General features: G+C 42.2%; 1 protein-coding gene across 3 annotated transcripts in view; it reads right to left on the bottom strand.

Annotated features, from left to right (window-relative positions):
* Positions 1-23,236, bottom strand: part of ADGRA1 (adhesion G protein-coupled receptor A1) — a 1,158,413-nt gene that overhangs the window by 479,066 nt on the left and 656,111 nt on the right. For all 3 annotated transcript variants that reach the window (XM_029609977.1, XM_029609976.1, XM_029609978.1), the window contains one exon: positions 5,579-5,794. In XM_029609977.1, the coding sequence (XP_029465837.1) occupies positions 5,579-5,794 (216 nt within the window). The remainder of the gene's footprint in view (positions 1-5,578; positions 5,795-23,236) is intronic.

The raw sequence follows: 23,236 nt of genomic DNA on the forward strand, positions 1-23,236 counted from the left end.
TCTCAGAGACATGGTGGAAAGAGGATAACCAATGGGACAGTGCTATACCGGGGTACAAATTATATTGGAATGACAGAGAGGAGCACTCGGGAGGAAGTGCGGCGCTTTATGTCCGGGATGGCATAGAGTCCAACAGGATAAACATCCTGCATGAGACTAAATACAAAATTGAATCTTTATGGGTAGAAATCCCTTGTGTGTCGGGGAAGACTATAATGATAGGGGTATACTACCGTCCACCTGGTCAAGATGGTGAGATGGACAGTGAAATGCTAAGAGAAATTAGGGAAGCTAACCAAATTGGTAGTGCAGTAATAATGGGAGACTTCAATTACCCCAATATTGACTGGGTAAATGTATCATCGGGTCACGCTAGAGAGATAATTTTCCTGGATGGAATAAATGATATCTTTATGGAGCAATTGGTTCAGGAACCGACGAGAGAGGGAGCAATTTTAGATCTAATTCTCAGTGGAGCACAGGACTTGGTGAGAGAGGTAACGGTGGTGGGGCCGCTTGGCAATAGTGATCATAATATGATCAAATTTGATTTCATGACTGGAAGAGGAACAGTGTACAAATCCAAGGCTCTCGTGCTAAACTTTCAAAAGGGAAACTTTGATAAAATGAGAAAAATTGTTAGAAAAAAACTGAAAGGAGCAGCTACAAAAGTAAAAAATGTCCAAGAGGCATGGTCATTGTTAAAAAATACCATTCTAGAAGCACAGTCCAGATGTATTCCCGACATTAAGAAAGGTGGAAAGAAGGCAAAACGATTACCGGCATGGTTAAAAGGGGAGGTGAAAGAAGCTATTTTAGCCAAAAGATCTTCATTCAAAACTTGGAAGAAGGATCCAACAGAAGAAAATAGGATAAAGCATAAACATTGGCAAGTTAAATGTAAGACATTGATAAGACAGGCTAAGAGAGAATTTGAAAAGAAGTTGGCTGTAGAGACAAAAACTCACAGTAAAAACGTTTTTCAATATATCAGAAGCAGAAAGCCTGTGAGGGAGTCAGTTGGAGCGTTAGATAATCGAGGGATTAAAGGGGTACTTAGAGAAGATAAGGCCATCGCGGAAAGATTAAATGATTTCTTTGCTTCAGTGTTTACTGAAGAGGATGTTGGGGAGGTACCCATAATGGAGAAGGTTTTCATGGGTAATGATTCAGATGGACTGAATCATTTCACAGTGAACCTAGAAGATGTGGTAGGCCTGATTGACAAACTGAAGAGTAGTAAATTGCCTGGACTGGATGGTATACACCTCAGAGTTCTGAAGGAACTAAAAAATGAAATTTCAGACCTATTAGTAAAAATTTGAAATTTATCATTAAAATCATCCATTGTACCTGAAGACTGGAGGATAGCAAATATAACCCCAATATTTAAAAAGGGCTCCAGGGGCGATCGGGAAACTACAGACCGGTTAGCCTGACTTCAGTGCCAGAAAAAATAGTGGAAAGTGTTCTAAATATCAAAATCACAGAACATATAGAAAGACATGGTTTATTGGAACAAAGTCAGCATGGCTTTACCCAGGGCAAGTCTTGCCTCACAAATCTGCTTCACCTTTTTGAAGGAGTTAATAAACATGTGGATAAAGGTGAACCGGTAGATATAGTATACTTGGATTTTCAGAAGGCGTTTGACAAAGTTCCTCATGCGAGGCTTCTAGGAAAAGTAAAAAGTCATGGGATAGGTGGCGATGTATTTTCATGGATTGCAAACTGGCTAAAAGACAGGAAACAGAGAGTATGATTAAATGGACAATTTTCTCAGTGGAAGGGAGTGGACAGTGGAGTGCCTCAGGGATCTGTATTGGGACCCTTACTTTTTAATCTACCTTATAAATGGCCTGTGACCGACGGCCCGCAAATGCGCAGTAGAGACCAGCTCTACCGCGCATGTGCGGGCGAGCACGTCGCTCTGAGCCAGCGTCAGAAAAAAAGAAAAAACAATGGCGGCGTCCAGTGGCAGCGGCGGCGGCGTCCAGTGGCAGCGGCAGCGGCGTTGGGTGGCGGCGTCCGGTGGCAGCGGCGGCGTTGGGTGGCGGCGTCCGGTGGTAGCGGCGGCGGGTGGCAGCGGCATGGCGGCATCCAGCGGCGGCGGGTGGTAGCGGCGGCGGCGGGAGGCAGCGGCGGCGGCGTCCGGTGGTAGCGGCGGCGGCAGCGAGGGAGGAGAGAGAGAAGGAGGGACTGACAGAGAGGGAGGGACTGAGTGAGAGGGGAGGAGAGAGAGGGAGTGGGACTGAGAGAGGGAGAGAGGGAGTGGGACTGAGTGAGTGGGAGGGAGGGAGTGGGACGGAGGGAGAGGGGGGACTGAGTGAGGGGGGAGGGAGATAGAGAGAGAGTGGGACAAAGAGGGAGGGGGGGAGGGAGTGGGACTGAGGGAGGGAGTGGGACAGAGTGGGAGGGAGGGAGTGGGACTGAGGGAGAGTGGGAGGGGGGAGGGAGTGAGACTGAGTGGGAGGGAGGGACTGAGAGAGGAGAGGGAGGAGTGGGTGGGAGGTAGGGGGTGGAGGTGAGAGACAGAGGGATGTAGCCCTTTTTAACGGCGGTGGCAGCGAGGGAGGAGAGAGAGAGGGAGGGACTGACAGAGAGAGTGAGGGACTGAGTGAGAGGGGAGGAGAGAGAGGGAGTGGGACTGAGTGAGAGGGAGAGAGGGAGTGGGAGGGAGTGGGACTGGGAGAGTGAGTGGGACTGAGAGAAGGAGGGAGGGAGGGAGTGGGACTGAGGGAGGGAGGGAGTGGGACTGAGGGAGAGGGGGGAGGGAGTGAGACTGAGTGGGAGGAGTGGGTGAGAGGGAGGGAGGTAGGGGGTGGAGGGGAGAGAGAATGAGGGAGGGAGGGAGTGGGACTGAGGGAGAGTGAGAGGGAGGGAGGGAGGGACTGAGTGGGAGGAGAGGGGAGGAGTGGGAGGAGTGGGTGAGAGGGAGGGAGGTAGGGGGTGGAGGGGAGAGAGAATGAGGGGGAGGTGAGAGACAGAGGGATGTAGCCCGTTTTAACGGGCTTAACGGCTTGTATATTTATAAATGATCTGGAAAGAAATACGACGAGTGAGATAATCAAATTTGCAGAGTAGTTAAATCACAAGCAGATTGTGATAAACTGCAGGAGGACCTTGCGAAACTTGTAGACTGGGCATCCAAATGGCAGATGAAATTTAATGTGGATAAGTGCAAGGTGATGCATATAGGGAAAAATAACCCATGCTATAATTACACAATGTTGGGTTCCATATTAGGTGCTACAACCCAAGAAAGAGATCTAGGCGTCATAGTGGATAACACATTGAAATTGTTGGTTCAGTGTGCTGCAGCAGTAAAAAAAGCAAACAGAATGTTGGGAATTATTAGAAAGGGAATGGTGAATAAAACGGAAAATGTCATAATGCCTCTGTATCGCTCCATGGTGAGACCACACCTTGAATACTGTGTACAATTCTGGTCGCCGCATCTCAAAAAAGATATAATTGCAATGGAGAAGGTACAGAGAAGGGCTACCAAAATGATAAGGGGAATGGAACAACTCCCCTATGAGGAAAGACTAAAGAGGTTAGGACTTTTCAGCTTGGAGAAGAGACGACTGAGGGGGGATATGATAGAGGTGTTTAAAATCATGAGAGGTCTAGAACGGGTAGATGTGAATCGGTTATTTACTCTTTCGGATAGTAGATAGACTAGGGGGCACTCCATGAAGTTAGCATGGGGCACATTTAAAACTAATCGGAGAAAGTTCTTTTTTATTCAACGTACAATTCAACTCTGGAATTTGTTGCCAGAGAATGTGGTTCGTGCAGTTAGTATAGCTGTGTTTAAAAAAGGATTGGATAAGTTCTTGGAGGATAAGTCCATTACCTGCTATTAAGTTCACTTCGAGAATAGCCACTGCCATTAGCAATGGTAACATGGAATAGACTTAGTTTTTGGGTACTTGCCAGGTTCTTATGGCCTGGATTGGCCACTGTTGGAAACAGGATGCTGGGCTTGATGGACCCTTGGTCTGACCCAGTATGGCATATTCTTATGTTCTTATGTTTACAAAATCATGAAAGGACTTGAACACTTAAACATAAATCAGTTATTTACTCTCTCAGACAATAGGCTAGGGGGCACTACATAAAATTAGCAAATAGCTCATTTAAAATAAATTGGAGAACATTATTTGTCACTCAAAGTATAATTAAGCTCTCAAATTCATTGCCAGAGGATGTGTTACCGCAGTTACTGTAACTGGGTTTAGAAAAGGTTTGGATAAGTTCCTAAAGGAGAAGTTCATAAACTCCTATTAATCAATGAGGAATAGTAGCTTGTATTCTATTTAATGTTTAGCTACTTGCCAAGTACTTGTGTTTTGGATTGGCCACTGTTGGAAACCGGATGCTGGGCTTGATGGACCCTTGGTCTTACCCAGTATAGCATGTCTTAGTTCCAAGTTTTATGTTCTTAATGGTGACTCCTAATGTTGAACCTTGCATTGTGTAACTATAACTTGGATTACTCTTCCCTAAGTGCATCACTTTGCACTGGTCCACATTAATTTCATTTGCCATTTGTATGTCCAGTTTCCCAGTTTTGTAAGGTCCTCTTGCAATTTCTCACTGCTTTCGTGATTTAACAACTTTGAATAATTTTGTGTCATCAGCAAATTTGATCACCTCACTTATTGTTCCCATTTCCAGGTCATTTATAAATATATTAAACAAAACTATCTTAAAATTAAATTTGCCTTCATCTACCCTTGGCCTTAACTCTCTGGATCTTGACCTCTTGCTTGGACCTGACCATGATATTCTGCTGCCTGGACCTGACCACTCTTGCTAGCTGCCTGCCTTGGCCTGTCTCTGACTCCGTTAGTCTGCTGCCTGCCTTGACCTCAGAGTGCTTGTAGACTTTAGTTATTTTCACCACCCTAGGGACCCACCTAAGACCTGCCAGCCTCCAGAAGTCAAGAGCTCAACCTGCAGGGGAGGTGGCTCGTAAAGTTGAAGCTCCAGACTGTCCCAGTACAGGGTGCGTTTGCCAGCTGCCAGCATAGGTCTCAGTGGTATGCCCTCAAGGCTGCATCAACTATGCCACATCACAAAGGGCTCACAAACCCACAACCCTTCACATTATTCAATAAAGTCTATGAAATGATCACATTAATATTGTTTACTTTAAAACAAATCAATTATTTATAATGACCTTTTCTACGGCATATATAACTTTTATAGAAACTATTATCTTATTTCATTTTAAAATAGTTTTCCAGAAACTGAAGTGAGGAAACCTTTCTAATCAATTAGAAAATTGTTTTCTGAAGTACTAAATTAATTCTCCCATATTGTTTTTATAAAAACAAATCCTTATATATTATTTTTCAAAGGTAAATGTAAATATAAATGTTCCATACTATTATAGCAACTCATGCTATTAATTATATGTATTGTTACTATATATGCTATTGTATTTGTATGCATTGTCATATTTAACTAGTATAAATAGCTTTTTATTCACAATAACAAATTAGCCTGTTTCTAAAATCAAGATAGAAACAATCAAAACTTTTCTGTGAAGTTCATATTTACCACTTACCTTAGTGGATAGATTTGCCAAGGACCCACTGAGGTTTCCTACACTGCATTTCAAATTCAAATGTTGATCTGGATGATGGTCTGCCTTCCAGCCCACAGTGTCATGGTTCACTGGTTTGTCTGAATTTGCAGATATTTTCTGGAAGGCAGTACATGTCATGCCCATGAAGTTATCTGGTTTGACTATGAAGGCCTCCAGAGCAATATTAAGGGAAACCTGTCAAAACACATTGAGAAACTGGTGCTCTATTAATGTACTTTATAGGGAATCATTCAGCAGCATAAAAGCTGTATGACGTATACGTCAGGGCTATCTATAATTAACTATGTTACTGCAAGATAACCTGAGAGCTACAAACAATGTCAATCTCACTAGGTCATTTTTAAAAACTATGCTTTTCTTCTGGTAATTCACAAGATAATTTGTCTACTGTACATCTTTTGTTTCTAAAATATATTGAGAGCTCTGTAACAGTTTGCAAGCCTGATTTTGCAACAAAGATCTGATTTGCACAGTTATAATTCTCAGTTTAATGTATATATTACTGCTATTTTACAATAATCCATGATTCCATCAGCAAATGTGCTATTCCTGATGGTGAATTTATTTGTACATTTCATGTTCACTGCATTATTTTACATACTTGCATCTTCTTTCTACATATCTATCTAGTTGCTTAAATAGGCACTGATGAAATACTCAACCACAATGGTGGGGCTTTCCTTTAATTGGTATGCCACCTAATTCCAGCTGGGGGAGGGGGGGTACTCCAAGGATTATATTCTGCACTACCTGTTGGTTAACATCCTCTTTTCTTGGTTTATTTACTGTTGGTTTTCTTCAGCAGGGAGTACTTGTAATATGGGTTCCTATATACTTAGGTCATGTTAATGTATTTGATTTCTCTTGGGCTTTTAACTACCGGGGAATAAGCATCCCCTTCTGAGTAAGCATTTCCAGGCTGGGGTTTAAGATAGACTGTTGGAGTTCTGCCAGGTAGTGTCTTAAGATTGCCTGGCTTCCCAAAATGTAAACTTCCTTACATGTCCTTTTCCTTATCTCCCTGTTATAGTTGCTAAATGTGATGTGCTTCCTGATAGCTGAAGTCTACATAACCTGGACTGCGTTCTATTCAAAAGGCTGTAGGATTAGGAACCACCTGAATATCCAGACATTTGACTCCTTATTCTTGTATATCCATGTTAAGGGTTTATGATTAATTTCAAGGGTGAACAGATGATCCAGCATGACCTTAGGTATTCCAGGACTTATTTGATAACCAGAATTTCCTTTTCAATTATTGAATATTGAATTTCTCTTAGAAACGGTTTCCTATTGATATGCTGTATATATATTGGGGTGCTACCTTTGTGCTTTCTGTTGAGCAAGGACCACCTCCAGACCTTCATCTGAGGCATCACCTGCACTACAAATAGCTCACTGAAGTCAGATCTTCCGGGTCTAAGCATAGTTTTCTTTTAAGTCTGCTGAATACTTGGCCAGTTGTCTCTATCTATTGGATTTTGTCAGGGCCTGTATTTGTAATCAATTCATTATTAGGGATTTAGCTACTAGCAAAATTCAGTATATATTGCTGGTGGCATTCATTGATTGCAACAAAGGATTTTACTTATGTCTTTGTTCATGGAATGGAATCTTGATTGTAGCTTCCAATTTTCAGATTTATAGTCGGAACTTTCCTTTTCTTAGGAAATACCCCAGATACTTAATTTCTGCCACACTGAATGCAATGATGTTACCGACTTATCCACTCAAATTATTTTTAGCTACCAGCTCTTCAAGTTCTGACTGAGAGAATCCCGGACAATATTCTTCCTCAGAATCAGTTGGTGAAAATACTGCCTTAACTTCTTCAGAAGCAGTAATAATATGGGAATGAGCTGCTGATTTATGGCATTGTACTTCTGTTGAACCTGCCCTGCTAATGCCAACCTTGGATCACTCTCCAACTATTTCCCTCTGCTCCAAAACAAGAGGGAGAGGATCAGGAGGTGGTAGCACATGCTCTTCTAATTTCAATTGTTTATTTTTTGAGCTGCCTTCCTCTCTTGCCATTCTGAGCTAAAAAGTCTCTTTTCAATTTAGGGGCAGGACTTCCTTTTTTATCACTGCTTCTAGGCTAGGTTGGCTCTGAAGCAAACCCTCTACTGCTGCCATTTTCTCCTTTCCCTTTCCTTCTTAGTTGCATGATGAATTATGAAGTGCACTGACTTCTGGGAGTTTGGATATCACAAAGGAATTTATTTATTAATACTGTGCCTCCATTCACAGTATCATTGAACTGTGTGAAGAACTGTCTGTCACACACACACACACACACAAATGGGTGCTGTGCTGTACTTTGTGTACTCAGTGCTGACTCCTTTTCCACACAGAAAAAAAACCTATTAGTTAAACAGAACAAAAAAGACTGGCAGCTGGTAAGACTCTTTCTCTCTTCAGCTTGTCAATGTGCTAGCCTCACTGCTGTCCTTTCTCAGACACTCAGACAAGACAGAAACAAAAAAAAAAAAACTAGCACTGCTGCAGTCTCATACTCTGACCTGACCGCAGTGAGAAAAAAAAAAAAAGCAGCATTGCCACTGTCTCTGTCTTTCTGGCACAATGAGTGAAACCACCGTAACAGAGAAGATCAGAGACAGTCCTTTACCAAGGTTAAATACAACTTGTTTAGCTTTGTTTCATAATCTATGAGGTTGATTGTTAGGGTTGTGGGTCCTTGTTTTGGAGTGAGGTTGACGCTATCTACTTGGGGGGTCCAGTAGGTGCTCACTGTGATCTGGGGACACACGGTGCAGAGATGGATGGAGCTTTGCCTTTACCAGCCCCTTTATTTATGGATTGAGCCTTTGGAGTCTGGAAGCCAGCAGGTCTTAGGAGAGCTTCTCTGGTGAAGAAAGGTTGAAGACCAGGCCTCAGCATGACTGAAGCTGAATATAAGGCTGTGGCTATGGCTGGGGCTGAAGACAAGGCTACAGCAATGGTTGAAACTGAAGACAAGGCTAGGGCTTAGCTGGAGTTGAAGACAAGGCTGAGGCTGAAGACAAGACTGTGACTATCGCTGAGGCTGAAGACAAGGCTGTGCTTATGGCTGAGGCTGAAGACAAGGTTGTGGCTTGGCTGAAGCTGAAAACAAGGCTGCAGTTAAGGCTGAGGCTGAAGACAATGCTACAGCTTGGCTGAGGCTGAAGACAAGGCTATGGCTTGGCTAAAGCCGATGACAAGTCTACAGCTTGACTGAAGCTGAAGATAAGGCAGCAGTAAAACACTCTACCGAAGTGTAGTCGACCTATTACTGAGGCAGTGGGGATGAGGCAGAGAAGGCCCTTTTATAGCGCTGGGACCATGTTTTCAAATGAGGGCGCTGCTGGTCCTTTCCCACCATGGGCCCTTTAAATGTGCCTGAGTTCAGTGCTCATGTGCCTAGAGACGCCTTGGAGGAAGTTGTAGTGGCAGTGTGCCACCGTGTCTCATCAGGCCCGTCATTTGGGTTGAGTGAACCAGCTTACGGGGCAGCCTGCGAGCTGGGAAATGTAACATCAATTTTAAAAGTGTTGCTCGCACAAAAATACCCACATACAAGCGTATGTGGACTGCATGCAAGCAACACAGATTTTAAAAAGCTGTAAAGTACGTGCATATATACACCCATGCATACATAAAGATAAGAGGGCACAAAAGGGGCAGGGCATGGGCAGAACATGGGCATTTTGGGTTGGGGCCAGCAGTTATGCGCGCAACTCCATATTTTAAAATTGAAGACTGCAGCATGTGTCGGCTTGTTATCTGTGTAACTTTACTGCTGCTCCAGATTAGGAGCAAATCTGTAGATCTCAAATTTTAAGGCTTACAGGACAGGGTGAGGGGGGGTCTGGGTCAACTGGGGGGGGGGGGGGCATGCAAGATGAATAACCGGAGGAGTTTTGAAGACCTCAATATTAACTGGGCAAACTGATGGACTAATTGGAAAAACTGGGCAGTTCTTCCTAACGTGAGCATGTTTTAAAATCCATCCACATAAGCACCAAAACTGAGAAAGTCCTAGGAAAGATGCACAAAGTACCTTTTCTCGAGCAATCTCTTTAAGATTAGGTGCAATACCTCTGTATGCGAGGTGGATGTTAAAACACACGCACAAGTGTGTGCACGATTTAAAATTGCAGCGTATCTCTGCTCGCAACGCTGATATGTGTGTGCTGATTTTAAAATTAGACTATAAGAGAGCTACTCAGCACAGGTCTTCCCTAGCACCTGACAGGATATACAGAGCTTCTTGTACATGCTCACTCAGTCCTTTTAAGAGATACAAATTGCACTTTAAAAGGGAACTTATAGTTAAAAAGAGAAGAATTTTTGCATAAATCATGTGGTTAAAAAAGGAGCTAGTAATGTAATATTTTGCTATATTGTTAATAAACGTGTGAAAATTGATTATAAAATGTATGTATGAAAATTTAAGATAAGAGGATATATATTTATTAAGAAGTTAAGGTGAGGTTTTCACTTTGTATTTCTTTAGAATTACCCCACTGGCAATATATTATTGTGTATAGACTTGAATGTGCCATAGACTTGGATGGAAAATAGAAAAGAATGAGACAAAAAATTAAATTTCAATCATGGGACCTCTTCATTCATTTCGATAGGTCACCAATGAAATTAAAATAGACTCATTTGTCATGTTTTACCTATTCATTTCAAACAAATGCACATCTTCACTAAATTCATCAAAACTTAAAAAATCTTTGGGTATGACAGGAGTGGCCAAGTTCAGTCCTCAGGAGCCACAAATAAGCCAGGTTTTCAGGATATCCACAACGAATATGCATGAGACAGATTTGTACTGCCTCCATTATATGCAAATGTATCTCATGCATATTCATTTTGGATATCCTGAAAACCTGGTCTGTTTGTGGTTCTTGAGGATAGGAGTTGGGCACACCTGGGGTAGGATACCTTTTTTTCTACACTTTCTCAAATACAAAGAAAAGTGTTGCTAATTAACAAGAATCTCTCTGCTACTTTGTTATAAGTTTTTACTGGTGTTTATGCTAAGTTTATGGCAGTTAAAGGACTTTTTGGAGGTCAAACGTACTATCTTCTGACATCTTTGTTTTTCTATTACCAATGCATAATACTGACTCTCCCTGTCTTTTTGTGAAAATGCTTGATCTCTGCAGGGGAATTCTTTCAGAAAATCTGATAATGGGAATTAAGTAGCAGTTGAAGACAGTTAGGACTATAATTGTGTTTTATTTATTTATTTATTTCTACCTGATTTCTTTCTTTCCTTATCTCACATTCCCTTAAAGTCATCATGATTCTTTGGGACTAACAGATATACAAAAAATAGCTTACTCCAATAGTGAAACATTTTACTTTCTACAAATATCTTCATTCTACTTATTCTTGAATACTTTTTCTATTTCTGATTTTATGGAAGAATGACCTACTGGTCAGACCAGTGGGCTGAGAACCAGGGCAGCCACAGTTCAAATCTTGCATCTCCCACAGACACTCCATATGACCTTGAATAACTCAATTTACCCTCCATTGTATAAGCTACCAACTTAGGTGATCATTCACTAAGTCATATTAAGCCATTTATCACTTGCAAATGCTGTTTTTTGTTCAGTAAATGCTATATATTTGATATATCTTATGTCACATGAGCCCTGCAAGCACATGTTAATCAGCTCAGTAATACTCTACATAATGCTAATCAAATAATGTGACTTGTGGAAAACATTTGCAAGCTGTGTTATTTGAGCTGAAGTTAACTACTACTCTTGAGTGGTAGCTAACGTTCCCCGGGAGCTTTGGAATATTAATGAACATCCCAAGGCTCCTGGGGCACTGTTATATAGGAGTAGCTCCGCTCCGAGAAAACCCCCCAAAAGTAGATCTCCTGTCACATCCCCTGTGATCCTTGGATACAAGCATAGGGTGGTGGTGGCCATTTTGGAAAATGGCTGCTGCCTTGGCCTGGAGCCTAGTGGGAATTCAGGGCCCCCATTGGATTACCAGGCGGACTTCTGTAGGTAAGGGGTGGTCCATTAGCCCAAAAGGGACCATTTAATGTTCAGAGGGCCAAGAGTAGGGGGTAGGATTATGGCCTCTGGATTTTTTGAGTGAAGATGAGGCATTGGGTAGGGAAAGGGTTTGCAATGAAGCTAAAAAGTTACTTTTTAAAAATATTTACACAATGCCTCAAAAGTTAACGGGGTATATGGAAGTCTATGCACATATACCCCCCAGTGTTTTTACTACTTTGTGGGAGCATTCTTGGGGGTCAAGTTGCCTCTTTAAGTAATAGTGACCCCCCACCCCCAGTCCCTAAGGCCACCATCATGTGTTCTTTAGGATACTTTCACACCCACAGTATTTTTCCCCATGGGAATATACCATGAGCCACAGTACTTTTCTGAGCAGAAAAATCCCACGAGAAGCCTCGGGATCATATACCATGGCTTTGTTATTCCTATGGTATTCTTTCTTCGGGGAAAAATACCCATGGCTTAGTAAATGATTTCCTTAGATTTTAAGTCTTCTCTGGGAAGGGACCTACCTACTGTACCTGAAATGTAATTCATCTTGCGTAAGAGTTTGGAAAGGCAAGAAATTTCTACAGGAAATAAGTATTTGCTGGCTGTGATATTTTATCAAGCTTAAATGGGGTTGGTTCAATTTGAGGTCTGTTAGATAAAATGCATTTTGAGAAGGGGTACATATTTATTTATTTTATTTATTTTTAACTTTTATATACCGACATTATTGCATTAAATGCAAATCATGCCGGGTTACAGTGAAACAGAAAAAGCAGGAAAAAATTCCTTAGTCAAATACAATGAAACAGCTTAGTTAACAAAGGAAACATAAAAATAAATTTTTACATATACACAAAGGTTTGCACGAAGGGGTTATAGATTAAAGAGGTAACCACAATATAAATCTTTTTTTGTTAGTGGCCCCTGTTATGGGTGATCTGGGAAGATATTTGAAAATGCAGAATGGGCTTAAAGTTGCAATGATTACTGCCTGTTCAATTAAATCTAAATTAAGTACAGTGAGGGATGTTTTAGAAGATTTGGGATTTGATATATTTATATTGCCAAGATGTGCCTATCCCCTGGAGATGATTTAGCTTTGACTTAGTTGTATTCTCAGGATTTTGATATGTTTGCCCATTCTAGGGTGGGTAGCCAGGGTGGGGGTGGGGTAGCAATTCTTATCTGAAAAGAGATTGAGAATAAATTAGTCTCAGTTAGTCAACCAGTAACAGTTCAATGTTTATTAGTCTGATTTGCACTATATAAACTGCTAAAGATTTTGGTTGCATTTCAAAGGCCCCATCCTTCCCCCTTCCTGGGGAGCTGAGCTGTTAAGCTACCCCAATTGATTTGTAATGTTCAGATGGAATACCCTCATCTTCCTGATGTAGGAGATTTTAATCTTCATATAAATTCAAATGTATCTGGCCGTGAGGCTGATTTTTGTTCTCATATGATTATTCAAGATTTTCAGCAATTTGTATTAGAATCAACTCATGAAAAGGGCCAGACTTTGAACTTGGTCCTTCTACATGATTCTCCTAGCCAAAATTGGTCAATGAGGATCCATATTCAATGGCATTTAACTGTAGGGATGTGAATTGTTTTTTGACGATTTAAAAAATCGTCCGATATTTTTTAAATAGTCAAAAATCGTTAGAGTGCGCGAGACAATAGAAATTCCCCCGATTTATCGTGAAAAATTGTAAATCGGGGAAGGGGGGGAGGGCGGGAAAACCGGCACACCAAAACAAGCCCTAAACCCACCCAGCCCTTTAAAACTAAACCCTTACCTTCTCCCACCCTCCCAAACCCCCCCCAAAACTTTTTACGAGTACCTGGTGGTCTAGTGGAAGCCCCGGGACCGATCTCCTGCTCTCGGGCCATCGGCGCCATTTTGATGCCACTAATAAAAATGGCGCCAATAGCCCAATAAAAAAAACCCACCAACCCTTTAAAAATCGACCCCCCACCCTCTCGACCCCCCTCAAAAAATGTTTTAAAATTACCTGGTAGTCCAGTGGGGGTGCGGGGAGCGATCTCCCGCTCTCAGGCCATCGACTGCCACTAATAAAAATGGTGCCAATGGCCCTTTGCCCTTACCATGTGACAGGGTATCCGTGCCATTGGCCGGCCCCGGTCACATGGTAGGAGCACTGGATGGCCGGTGCCATCTTTAAAGATGGCGCCAGCCTGAGAGCAGGAGATCGCTCCCCGCACCCCCACTGGACCCCCAGGTAATTTAAAAACGTTTTTTGGGTGGTTGGGAGGGTGGGGGAAGCTAAGGGGTCGATTTTTAAGGGTCGGGGTGGGGTTTTTGTTTATCAGCTCGAGCGCAGCCAATAAACAAAAACCCAATCGGGCCGGACGATAAAAATTTTAAGATTTGAATCAGAACCGGAACCGATCAGATTCCGGTTCCGATTCACATCTCTATTTAACTGCATAATTTGTGAGATATCCAGCTAAATGCTGGCTTTTGAATATTTTGGACACTTATCCGATTAAATTTTAGCTGGATAACATTGGGATATTATAGGGTGAATTTAAGTTAGATTAGTTATCTGGCTAACTCTGAATCATATAGGGCCTGATTTTCAAAAGTATTTACACACTTAAAACTGGGTTTTACACATGTAAATGCACTTTACCCGTGTTAGTGGGCTTTTGAAAATTACTACAATATATGCCATTGCATTGCAATAGCTATTACCAATATTAATGCCCTTAAATAACTTGACAATTGCTATGATAACATGTTATTTTTACATGTGTAACTCCTTTGCAAATTCACCTGATAATGAATAAACATAAAAAGCCTGGATTAAGTTTGGCTAAAAGCATGGAGATCTCCTACAAGTTTTCTGGCTGGTCTAGATCAGTCCTTTATCCACCAAAGTCAAGACCTACAATGTTTAGTGGACTGCTGGTATTCAGCAGTAGGGCTGTGCATTTGTTTAACAATAAATGTTAATCTAAATAAAAAATGGCCATTTTGTTTCGTTTCAATAAATGTAAAATGAATTTAAAAAAATGGTTCCAACCCCCCCCCACCCCCCACCAAAATTTGGTTTTTATTCATTTAAGAAACTAATGTGCACTATTTTCTTAAACAAATACAAACTAAATTAAACAACAACAACAAAAAAAACACTTCACCCCCAAAATGAAATTTAGGCCAAAACTGGTCCGAAAATGAAAGCAACAAACCAAAATACAAATTTGATAAAGTTGCCCCTTTGAAATTTAAATTTGATTTTGAGTTGGGTTTAGATTATTTAAACAAGGGTATAATGTAAATGCTGATGGCACCATTTTCAAAATATTGATAAAATAGCTTATAGGTGGCACATAAAAGATTGTAATATTAAAATTAAAGAAGTGTAAAGGAATTAATTTGGTAGGAAAATAATGTTGTCTAAAAATTCCCCAACAATATTATTAGATGTAGTGAAAAGATTGCAGGCTGGACATGTTTCACCTTAGATGGTAATCTTTATCAGGAGCTGAAAGAGTAGAAGGTATACATGTAGTTGAGGGCATAAAATCCTTTTGGGAGATTTTTGAATCTATTCTGACTGAATCTCAGCATATTGAAAATGTTTGTATTCTATTCAAGCTAATTTCTTAGAGGTCAATATTCAGCACCACTTAGCTAGATAAGTTCTAACATATCAGGCTATATAGCGGCATCAGAATAATTAGCCATGTTTAGTGGCTGCTACTTAGCCAGATAACTATTTATCTGGCTAAATAGTTATCCAGCTAAGTGATGGGTGAACAGGGGTGTAATGGGAAGATCTACTTATCTGGCTACCTTGTCAGCCTTATCTGGCTAAGCTCTAGATTCATCAAAATGTTATAAATATACGGAAATAGCACCTGTGAGAAAAAAAGGGGTCATGGTTAGACTAATTTCCCTGCTACCACATCAGTAATTTGTGCAATGCACGATATACTTAGGGGTAGATTTTCCACTTTGCACGCACGGGTCCATGTGGAAAATCTGTGGGCTTCACGTGCAACCGGGGGGGGGGGGGGGGGAGATTTTTGCAGTTTCTGTGCGGCAACGCATTCCGGCCTTCCCCAGTTCCCTTCCCATCTGCTTCAATTAAGGAGCGGATGGGGAGGAAACTTCCTACCCCCCTACCTAACCTCCCTTCCCCTTCCCCTCTCCTCCCCACTCCCTAAACCCTACCTTTTTCTTTTTTCCTTCTGAAGTAAGTTGCGCGCACCGGTAGCCGGGTCTTCGGGACAATGGACTATGGTGTTGTCCCAGCCCACCCCCCACCCTGGCCCTCCCCACCCAGAACATGCCCCCCAGGCCACCCCTTCAAAGACACCCAGCACTTATTCACGTACCAGCGTTTACGCGCATGGCCGGGCTCTTCGAAAAAAGGGGGAGACTAAGAGTATATTTACTAGTCCAATCTTATGAAACTTGTTGAAAACGTGTCTCTCAATCTTTTTTTGGATCTAAAAATAATATGGAATATTTAAACAATTATTTGGTTCTAGGTAATCATATCATCATGAAGAGAAAAGAAAATATTATATTAAAAACTGAAAATTAAAAATAAAAAATAATTTTCATTTTTTAATAATATTGCCAGCACAGGTATTCAACTGATTTTTGCCTACTATCTTTATTTTGCTCCTGTTTGCATTGTTTTTAATTTGTTATTTTTATGTGACTTTTTGCAGCCCCTGCAGCAGCCTTTATTGGCGAAACTCAGCCTGGTTGATAAATTGGTATTTATAATAATAAAGATTGATTGAAGGACTTTAGATCTATCTTTTCTTTTTTTTGTTACACCACTGCAGTTATATCCAGTGTTATTTAATTTTTTGGGGACAGAAAAATGTTTTATTTCCAAGAGCTGGGAGGAAATTGTTTTCTACCCCTCTTCCTACCCATCAGTGGACCTGTGAAACCTGCAGATCTATCAAGGATCCCTTCCAGCAGGGATTCCATCAAGATCCAGTATATCTACCTGTGATTAAGAAATCATCTTTAATAAGAGAGGACACCCAATCTGAGGCACTCTCTGTGCAGAGACACATTTTTGCCAACAGGAAAGGTTTTTCCCATCCACTCAAGGAGCCCTAACCAAAGGGGATCACTACTCAGTCTTATCCAGAAGGGTGGTCATTTTCCCAGCCAAGTTAAGAGACTCTTGCACAGATAGAGGACAAAGAATTGTAAAATCAAGAGAGAGAAAAAGAAAGAACTGTGAAGCAGGAATGTCATATTTATTGTGCCACCAATCCAGAGCTGTTTGCAGTAAAGCTTTTTGGACACTAACCCAGTGGTCCCTGTCTTGCTTGGCACACAGCACACAACATCCAGCACAGTGTCTAGGAATTCACCTCACTCAGGGGATTCAGGAGAGGAAGTCAGTCACCCCACACTGGGAACCGAGAGGACTACTTTCTTCCTCCAGTCAAAAGTATCCACACCTTGGGAGGTAAGAGAGAGACAGAAGAGCTAGCCAGGATCCCTGCCCCAAAGAGTTATGAATTCTTTTATGGCCTCACCTGTGCTAGACTTGCACACCAGGGTGGGATTCAAATACTTATCATCAGCATGTGGAAGGGAACTATATCTCTGTACAGTCTCTAGTTGTTAAATTCATGCTGGACTTGCTTCCAATGAAGCCTCACATCAAACCTGCTGTGTCATGAGACCTCAACATAACACTTACCTAGCTGATAAAAAAAAAGCCCTCTTCAAGTTTCTGAGTACTTCTACACTAAATTATCTGATCAGCAAGGGCATATTTTTGGTAGGATTCACTTCAGCCTACAAAGTCAGTGACCTCCAGAACAAATTGACTTATCTACCTTACATGAGATTTCGTCACAACAAGAAAGTGTGATGCAAGCATCTCAAATTCCTGCCTAAGGTGGTATTGGATTTCTTCCTTACCTAGTCATTAGTTCTGCCAGCATTTTTCCCCAGACCACATATTTGTAGTGGTGAACAATCCCTGCTCTGTTCGGAATGAAAACAAGCCATCACCATCTACTTGTCGCAAGGCAAAACCCTTAGAAGTTTCTGCCAACTTCTTGTTTCCTTTGTACAAACAGCCCTAGGATTGCTGTCACCAAAGGTATTATCTCCTTTTGCGGTGTTCAGGCAGATCTAACTCTAGAAAGGCATATTAAAGCTCATTGTTAAAGCCATTGCAGCATTGCTAGCCCACCTAAGCTTGGCCTTGTGCGAGATTTGCAGGGCTGCAACGGGGTGCTCAGTCCACAAATGTATCTCTCCCTATTGTTTAGACAGTGATTTTGGGATGCAATAGTGGATTTGGTCAGTCAGTCCTCCAGGCCATCCTCCCTTGATGGATAAAACCAAACACCATTTCCTTTACAGTTCATTACCTTTATTTCAGGTTGTCTTTCATTTCCCATGAGCTAGGGATTTCCATTTGTGTAGCTTTCTTATCCTGCTTGTTCTCAGAGAGAGCAAAGTTGCTTATCTGTATCAGATGTTCTTTGAAGGCAGCAAGAGAAGTAGTCACACATACTTGCCCTCTTCCCCTTGGATTTGGCTTTTTAAAGCTATGATATAAGACTGAGAGGGTAAGGAGAGTTAAAAGGGAAGTCCCATGCATGCCTGGAAATGCTTTGTAGGATTTTCCTTATCAATGACACTACTTAGTTGTGTGATTCCTTATCCTGCTGTCCTCAAAGAACATTTATTGCAGGTAAGCAACTTTGTTTTCCCATAGGAAATAACAGGAACTGCATGACTGTCAGCAATACTCTTTCTCAGATCTTTATCTGCCTCAAGAAAATCTATATGTATTCAGGTTGCCAGAGGCAAACAAAAAGCACATATGTGTTTGGGTAAATGAGTTTTTGTGTGCAGCATGTCTGTGGGTGGAGAAAAAGATATTAATGGAGCATATATGCCGACACGTCCTCCTGCATGCTCTTAATATCTTTTTTTTTTAGGTTGTGATAAATGTTTTCTTTTTTCAATAAACATTTTTCAAATATCTGCTTTTACAGCAGTTGCTATTCAGTTTTATTCTGATATTCATTCTCAAGCGGACAAAAAAGAATTTGGGTGAATCGAGTCTTTTGTGAATAGACCACACAGACAAAAGGGTTTACATTAAATCAGGCATGCTGCACTTATAGTAATGATGATAAGTGGAGAGAAATGTTCCTGCTAATGTAAATATGCTCTATGTTAATGCAGAGTCTTGGCATTATTCCTTAGTGCTATGTTGATTGGTAATATAGTAAGACTTGGCTAACAAACCTCCGTTTCTAGATCTTAATACAATCATATATGTAAAGGTATCAGCTGGACTACAGAATTTTCAGTCAGGAGAGAGCATTTGGTACTGAGATCAAGATCAATCTTGTGCTAAAATGTGTACTATCTTTTTTTAAGTGAGTCAATTCCCTTCTAATTACTGACTGGAGAAAGTGTAAATACAATAGAAGTCCCTGAGTATTATGAGAAGTGACTTGAGAAAATCTATGGACTTTATTTATTTACAAGATGCACTAAACTGTGGCGTAATTCACATTCAGAAAACCTCAAGAGCAAGGGAAGACTGTGAGGTAGACAAAACTGTCTTGGGGTAGAGATCTGCAGTTTGGGTAAGCGTAAGTGATTACTCTGAAAGAGAATGTCATGGTCTTCCAGGAGCAGTGGCAAAACAAAATGACCTGAGGAGCTTGACATTTAAAAATTAACCAGTAACTTGTACAAATATGGCATTGCCTTCATTTTTACAGCAAAAGTCCTGGACTGGCACAGAAAATTATGTTTTTAAATAGCTTCTTGACTAAAAAACTATAATTTTCCTACAAACCCATTCAGTTTCTCATTGAGAAGCAATGGAGGAACAGAGAAAATGGATCAAAAGGCATGTGGTCCCACAGGCGGTTATTTTATAAATTACACAGCAGAAGGTGCTGAGCATGGCCAGCGAGAGTAGCTGTGTAATTCAGGCCACTTGATAATGTAGACTATTTTCTGTTGACAAACACTATGCAGACTGTATTACATTACAAATACAATTTTCATTAAATCTAGTTTCTAATTAGATATACAAAAAAGTAAAAAATATAGGGGCAGATTTTAATACCTACGCGCGGGCGTAGATTTGTGCGTGCAACCTGGCACGTTATAAAATCCAGGGTCGGCATGTGCAAGGGGGTTCACACTAGTGCAACTTGCGTGTGCTGAGCCCTAGGGGAGCCCCGGTGGCTTTCCCCGTTCTCTCCGAGGCCGCTCCAAAATCAGAGCAGCCTCGGAGGGAACTTTCCTTCGGCCCCCCCCCCCCCTTCCCCTCCCCTACCTAACCCGCCCCCAGCCCTACCTAATCCCCCCTCACCTTTGTTTGACAAGTTGCGCCTGCCGGCCAAGTGCTGGCACACAATCCCCTGGCCTAGCGGCCCCCACGAAGGCCTCTGGCCCTGCCCCCGCCCCACCATGCCCCTTTTTTCAAGCCCCGGACATACGCGTGTCCCGGGGCTTTGTGCGCGTCGCCGGGCCTATGCAAAATAGGCTCGGTGTGCGTAGGGCTTTTAAAATCTGCCCCTTAGGCTGCAAAGAGAATTGCAAACTATATCGCCAACTGATCTGGAACCATACTGGGGCTACAGACCAGGATATATTTGGGGTCCCAACAACAGAGATGGGCATGATATTTCTGTATTAATCAGTTTCCTATAATCCAAGAGGGCTCAAAGGAAAGCAATCCAGATGTGATCACTGAGAGAAGAGTATCAGACATTCCAATGGGAAATGTTTTTCCCTAGGGTGCAATGCCAAATCTCCCCTTCCACCGTGAGGAAAGTAGGGGCTGGAAGAACAGAGGGACAGGATAAAGCCAAAAGGAAGCACATTTAAAATAAGTAAGAGAAAATATCTTCCATTAAATGCCCAAGTAAACTGTGGAGTTTGATGGCAGATAATGTGGTGAAAACGTTAACGTGGCTGGGTTTAAATAGGGGTTAGACAAGCTCCTGGAAGAAAAGGTCCATAAACCATTATTTGCCATGTAGCCTTAGGAAAGCCAGCGTTTATCCCTGGTTCTGAGCAAAAAGGACTGAATCTATTCTTTGGCACCTTGCTGGGTACTTGTGACCTGGATTGACCACTATTGGATGGATACAGGATGCTGGGCTTGATGGACCTTTGCTCTGACCCAGTTTGGCATGCTTTATGTTTTATTTCTCTGCTTGCTTGCATATGTCTCTTTTTTAGGATGTGAGCAGGTTCATGCTAACTTTTTCCTGCTGCTTATTAGTTAAGAGACTGAATGGCCCTGGAGGAACTCCCTCATTTTCCATTAGGTGAGCGTAAACAGGTCTGGAAATGGATTTTGTAGAGTCTAATCATGCATTCATTTCCTGGCAAGTGCAGGAAATGATCTCTGATCTGCAATCATAAGCACTGATATATATATATATATATATATATATATATATATATATATATATATATATATATATATATATATATATATATATATATAGTGTATGACAAGGTGATTCTCTTTCAAAAGTCTATTTGTAATCTAAGTGTGTGGTTTGACACTGATCTGACCTTTAGCATACAGATTTCATAAATATATTTGATTCGTCAGTTGAGGTAATTTTTTATCTCAAAATAACTTAGCTATGGTTTAGACATTGATATTGACAAGACTCGATTACTGTAATGCCCTTTATGTGGGCTTGCCACAGGTAGCAATTAAGTGATGAAAACTAATACAAAATACAGCAGCAAAGCTCATCAGAGGACTTAGGTACAGAGATCATGTTACTCCTATGTTTAAAGAGCTTCCCTGGCTGCCTGTGGAATTTCAATATAAATTGAAGATTCTGATGTTAGCATTGAAAGCTTTTTGTGATCAGAGTTCTGTATACTTATGCATTCTTATGCTCCATGTAGGAATTTGCACACCTCACAAGTTCTAACTGTGAAGAATACATGGCTTTAGGAGACAAGAAACCAGAGCTCCAGTGGATCTCGTTGCCATGAGGAATCCAGGCACAGAAAGACTACAAACTAGGGATGTGAATCGTTTTCCATATCGTCTTAACGATAGAAATCGTGTGGCAGGGCAAGAAAATCGTCTTAGGCACGATTTTTTAGTTAAAAAATCGTTAAAAATCGTTTTTTCCGATTAGTGCGCACTAACTCGAGTTAGTGCGCACTAACGGGAGTTAGTGCGCACTAACTGGGAGTTAGTGCGCACTAACTGAAAATGATACAATTTGACACTTTTCAGGTCAGTTAAGGTCAGTTTAGGAATGAATATGTATTCCTATTGGCTGCCCTCTTATTTATTCATGTTACCAAGTTTCCTATTGACAGTATATGGGGGATGGGAAATGGAAACAGTTGGTAGCTTGACAAAACAAGTAATGTGATCAGTCAATGTGACTAGAACTTGTGCCCTAACCCTGATACCAGGGGTATTGTGATCTTCCTGCACACAGTGCCCTATCCCTATTAATACCAGGAGTGTTGTGATCTTCCTGCACACAGTGCCCTATCCCTAATACCAGGGGTGTTGTGATCTTCCTGCACACAGTGCCCTATTCCTGATACTGGGGGTGTTGTGATCTTCCTGCACACAGTGCCCTATTCCTGATACCGGGGGTGTTGTGATCTTCTTGCACACATCCCGATATCAGGGATAGGGCACTGCATGCAGGAAGATCACAACACTCCTGGTATTAATAGGGATAGGGCACTGCATGCAGGAAGATCACAACACTCCTGGTATTAATAGGGATAGGGCACTGCATGCAGGAAGATCACAACACTCCTGGTATTAATAGGGATAGGGCACTGCATGCAGGAAGATCACAACACCCCTGGTATCAGGGATAGGGCACTGTGTGCAGGAAGATCACAATACCCCGGAGGAGTGAGGGTCAGGCAGCCCCCCCCTGTCTGTGAAGCCAGCCTCCCACTAGTAATGCAGGGAGGGAGCTGTCTCAGACTTCACCATCCACCCCCCCCCTCACCCACACACCATTCACTAGCTGGGACATGGGGGAAGTCAGGAGTGAGGGACAGGCAGCTCCCCCCTGTCTGTGAAGCCAGCCTCTCACTAGTAATGCAGGGAGGGAGCTGTCTCAGACTTCACCATCCTCCCCCCCCCCCTCACCCACACACCATTCACTAGCTGGGACATGGGGGAAGTCAGGAGTGAGGGTCAGGCAGCTCCCCCCTGTCTGTGAAGCCAGCCTCTCACTAGTAATGCAGGGAGGGAGCTGTCTCAGACTTCACCATCCTCCCCCCCCCCCCCTCACCCACACACCATTCACTAGCTGGGACATGGGGGAAGTCAGGAGTGAGGGTCAGGCAGCTCCCCCCTGTCTGCGAAGCCAGCCTCTCACTAGTAATGCAGGGAGGGAGCTGTCTCAGACTTCACCATCCTCCCCCCCCCCCCCCTCACCCACACACCATTCACTAGCTGGGACATGGGGGAAGTCAGGAGTGAGGGTCAGGCAGCTCCCCCCTGTCTGTGAAGCCAGCCTCTCACTAGTAATGCAGGGAGGGAGCTGTCTCAGACTTCACCATCCTCCCCCCCCCTCA

Source organism: Rhinatrema bivittatum, chromosome 7, assembly GCF_901001135.1.
Source record: "Rhinatrema bivittatum chromosome 7, aRhiBiv1.1, whole genome shotgun sequence".
NCBI lineage: Eukaryota > Metazoa > Chordata > Amphibia > Gymnophiona > Rhinatrematidae > Rhinatrema > Rhinatrema bivittatum.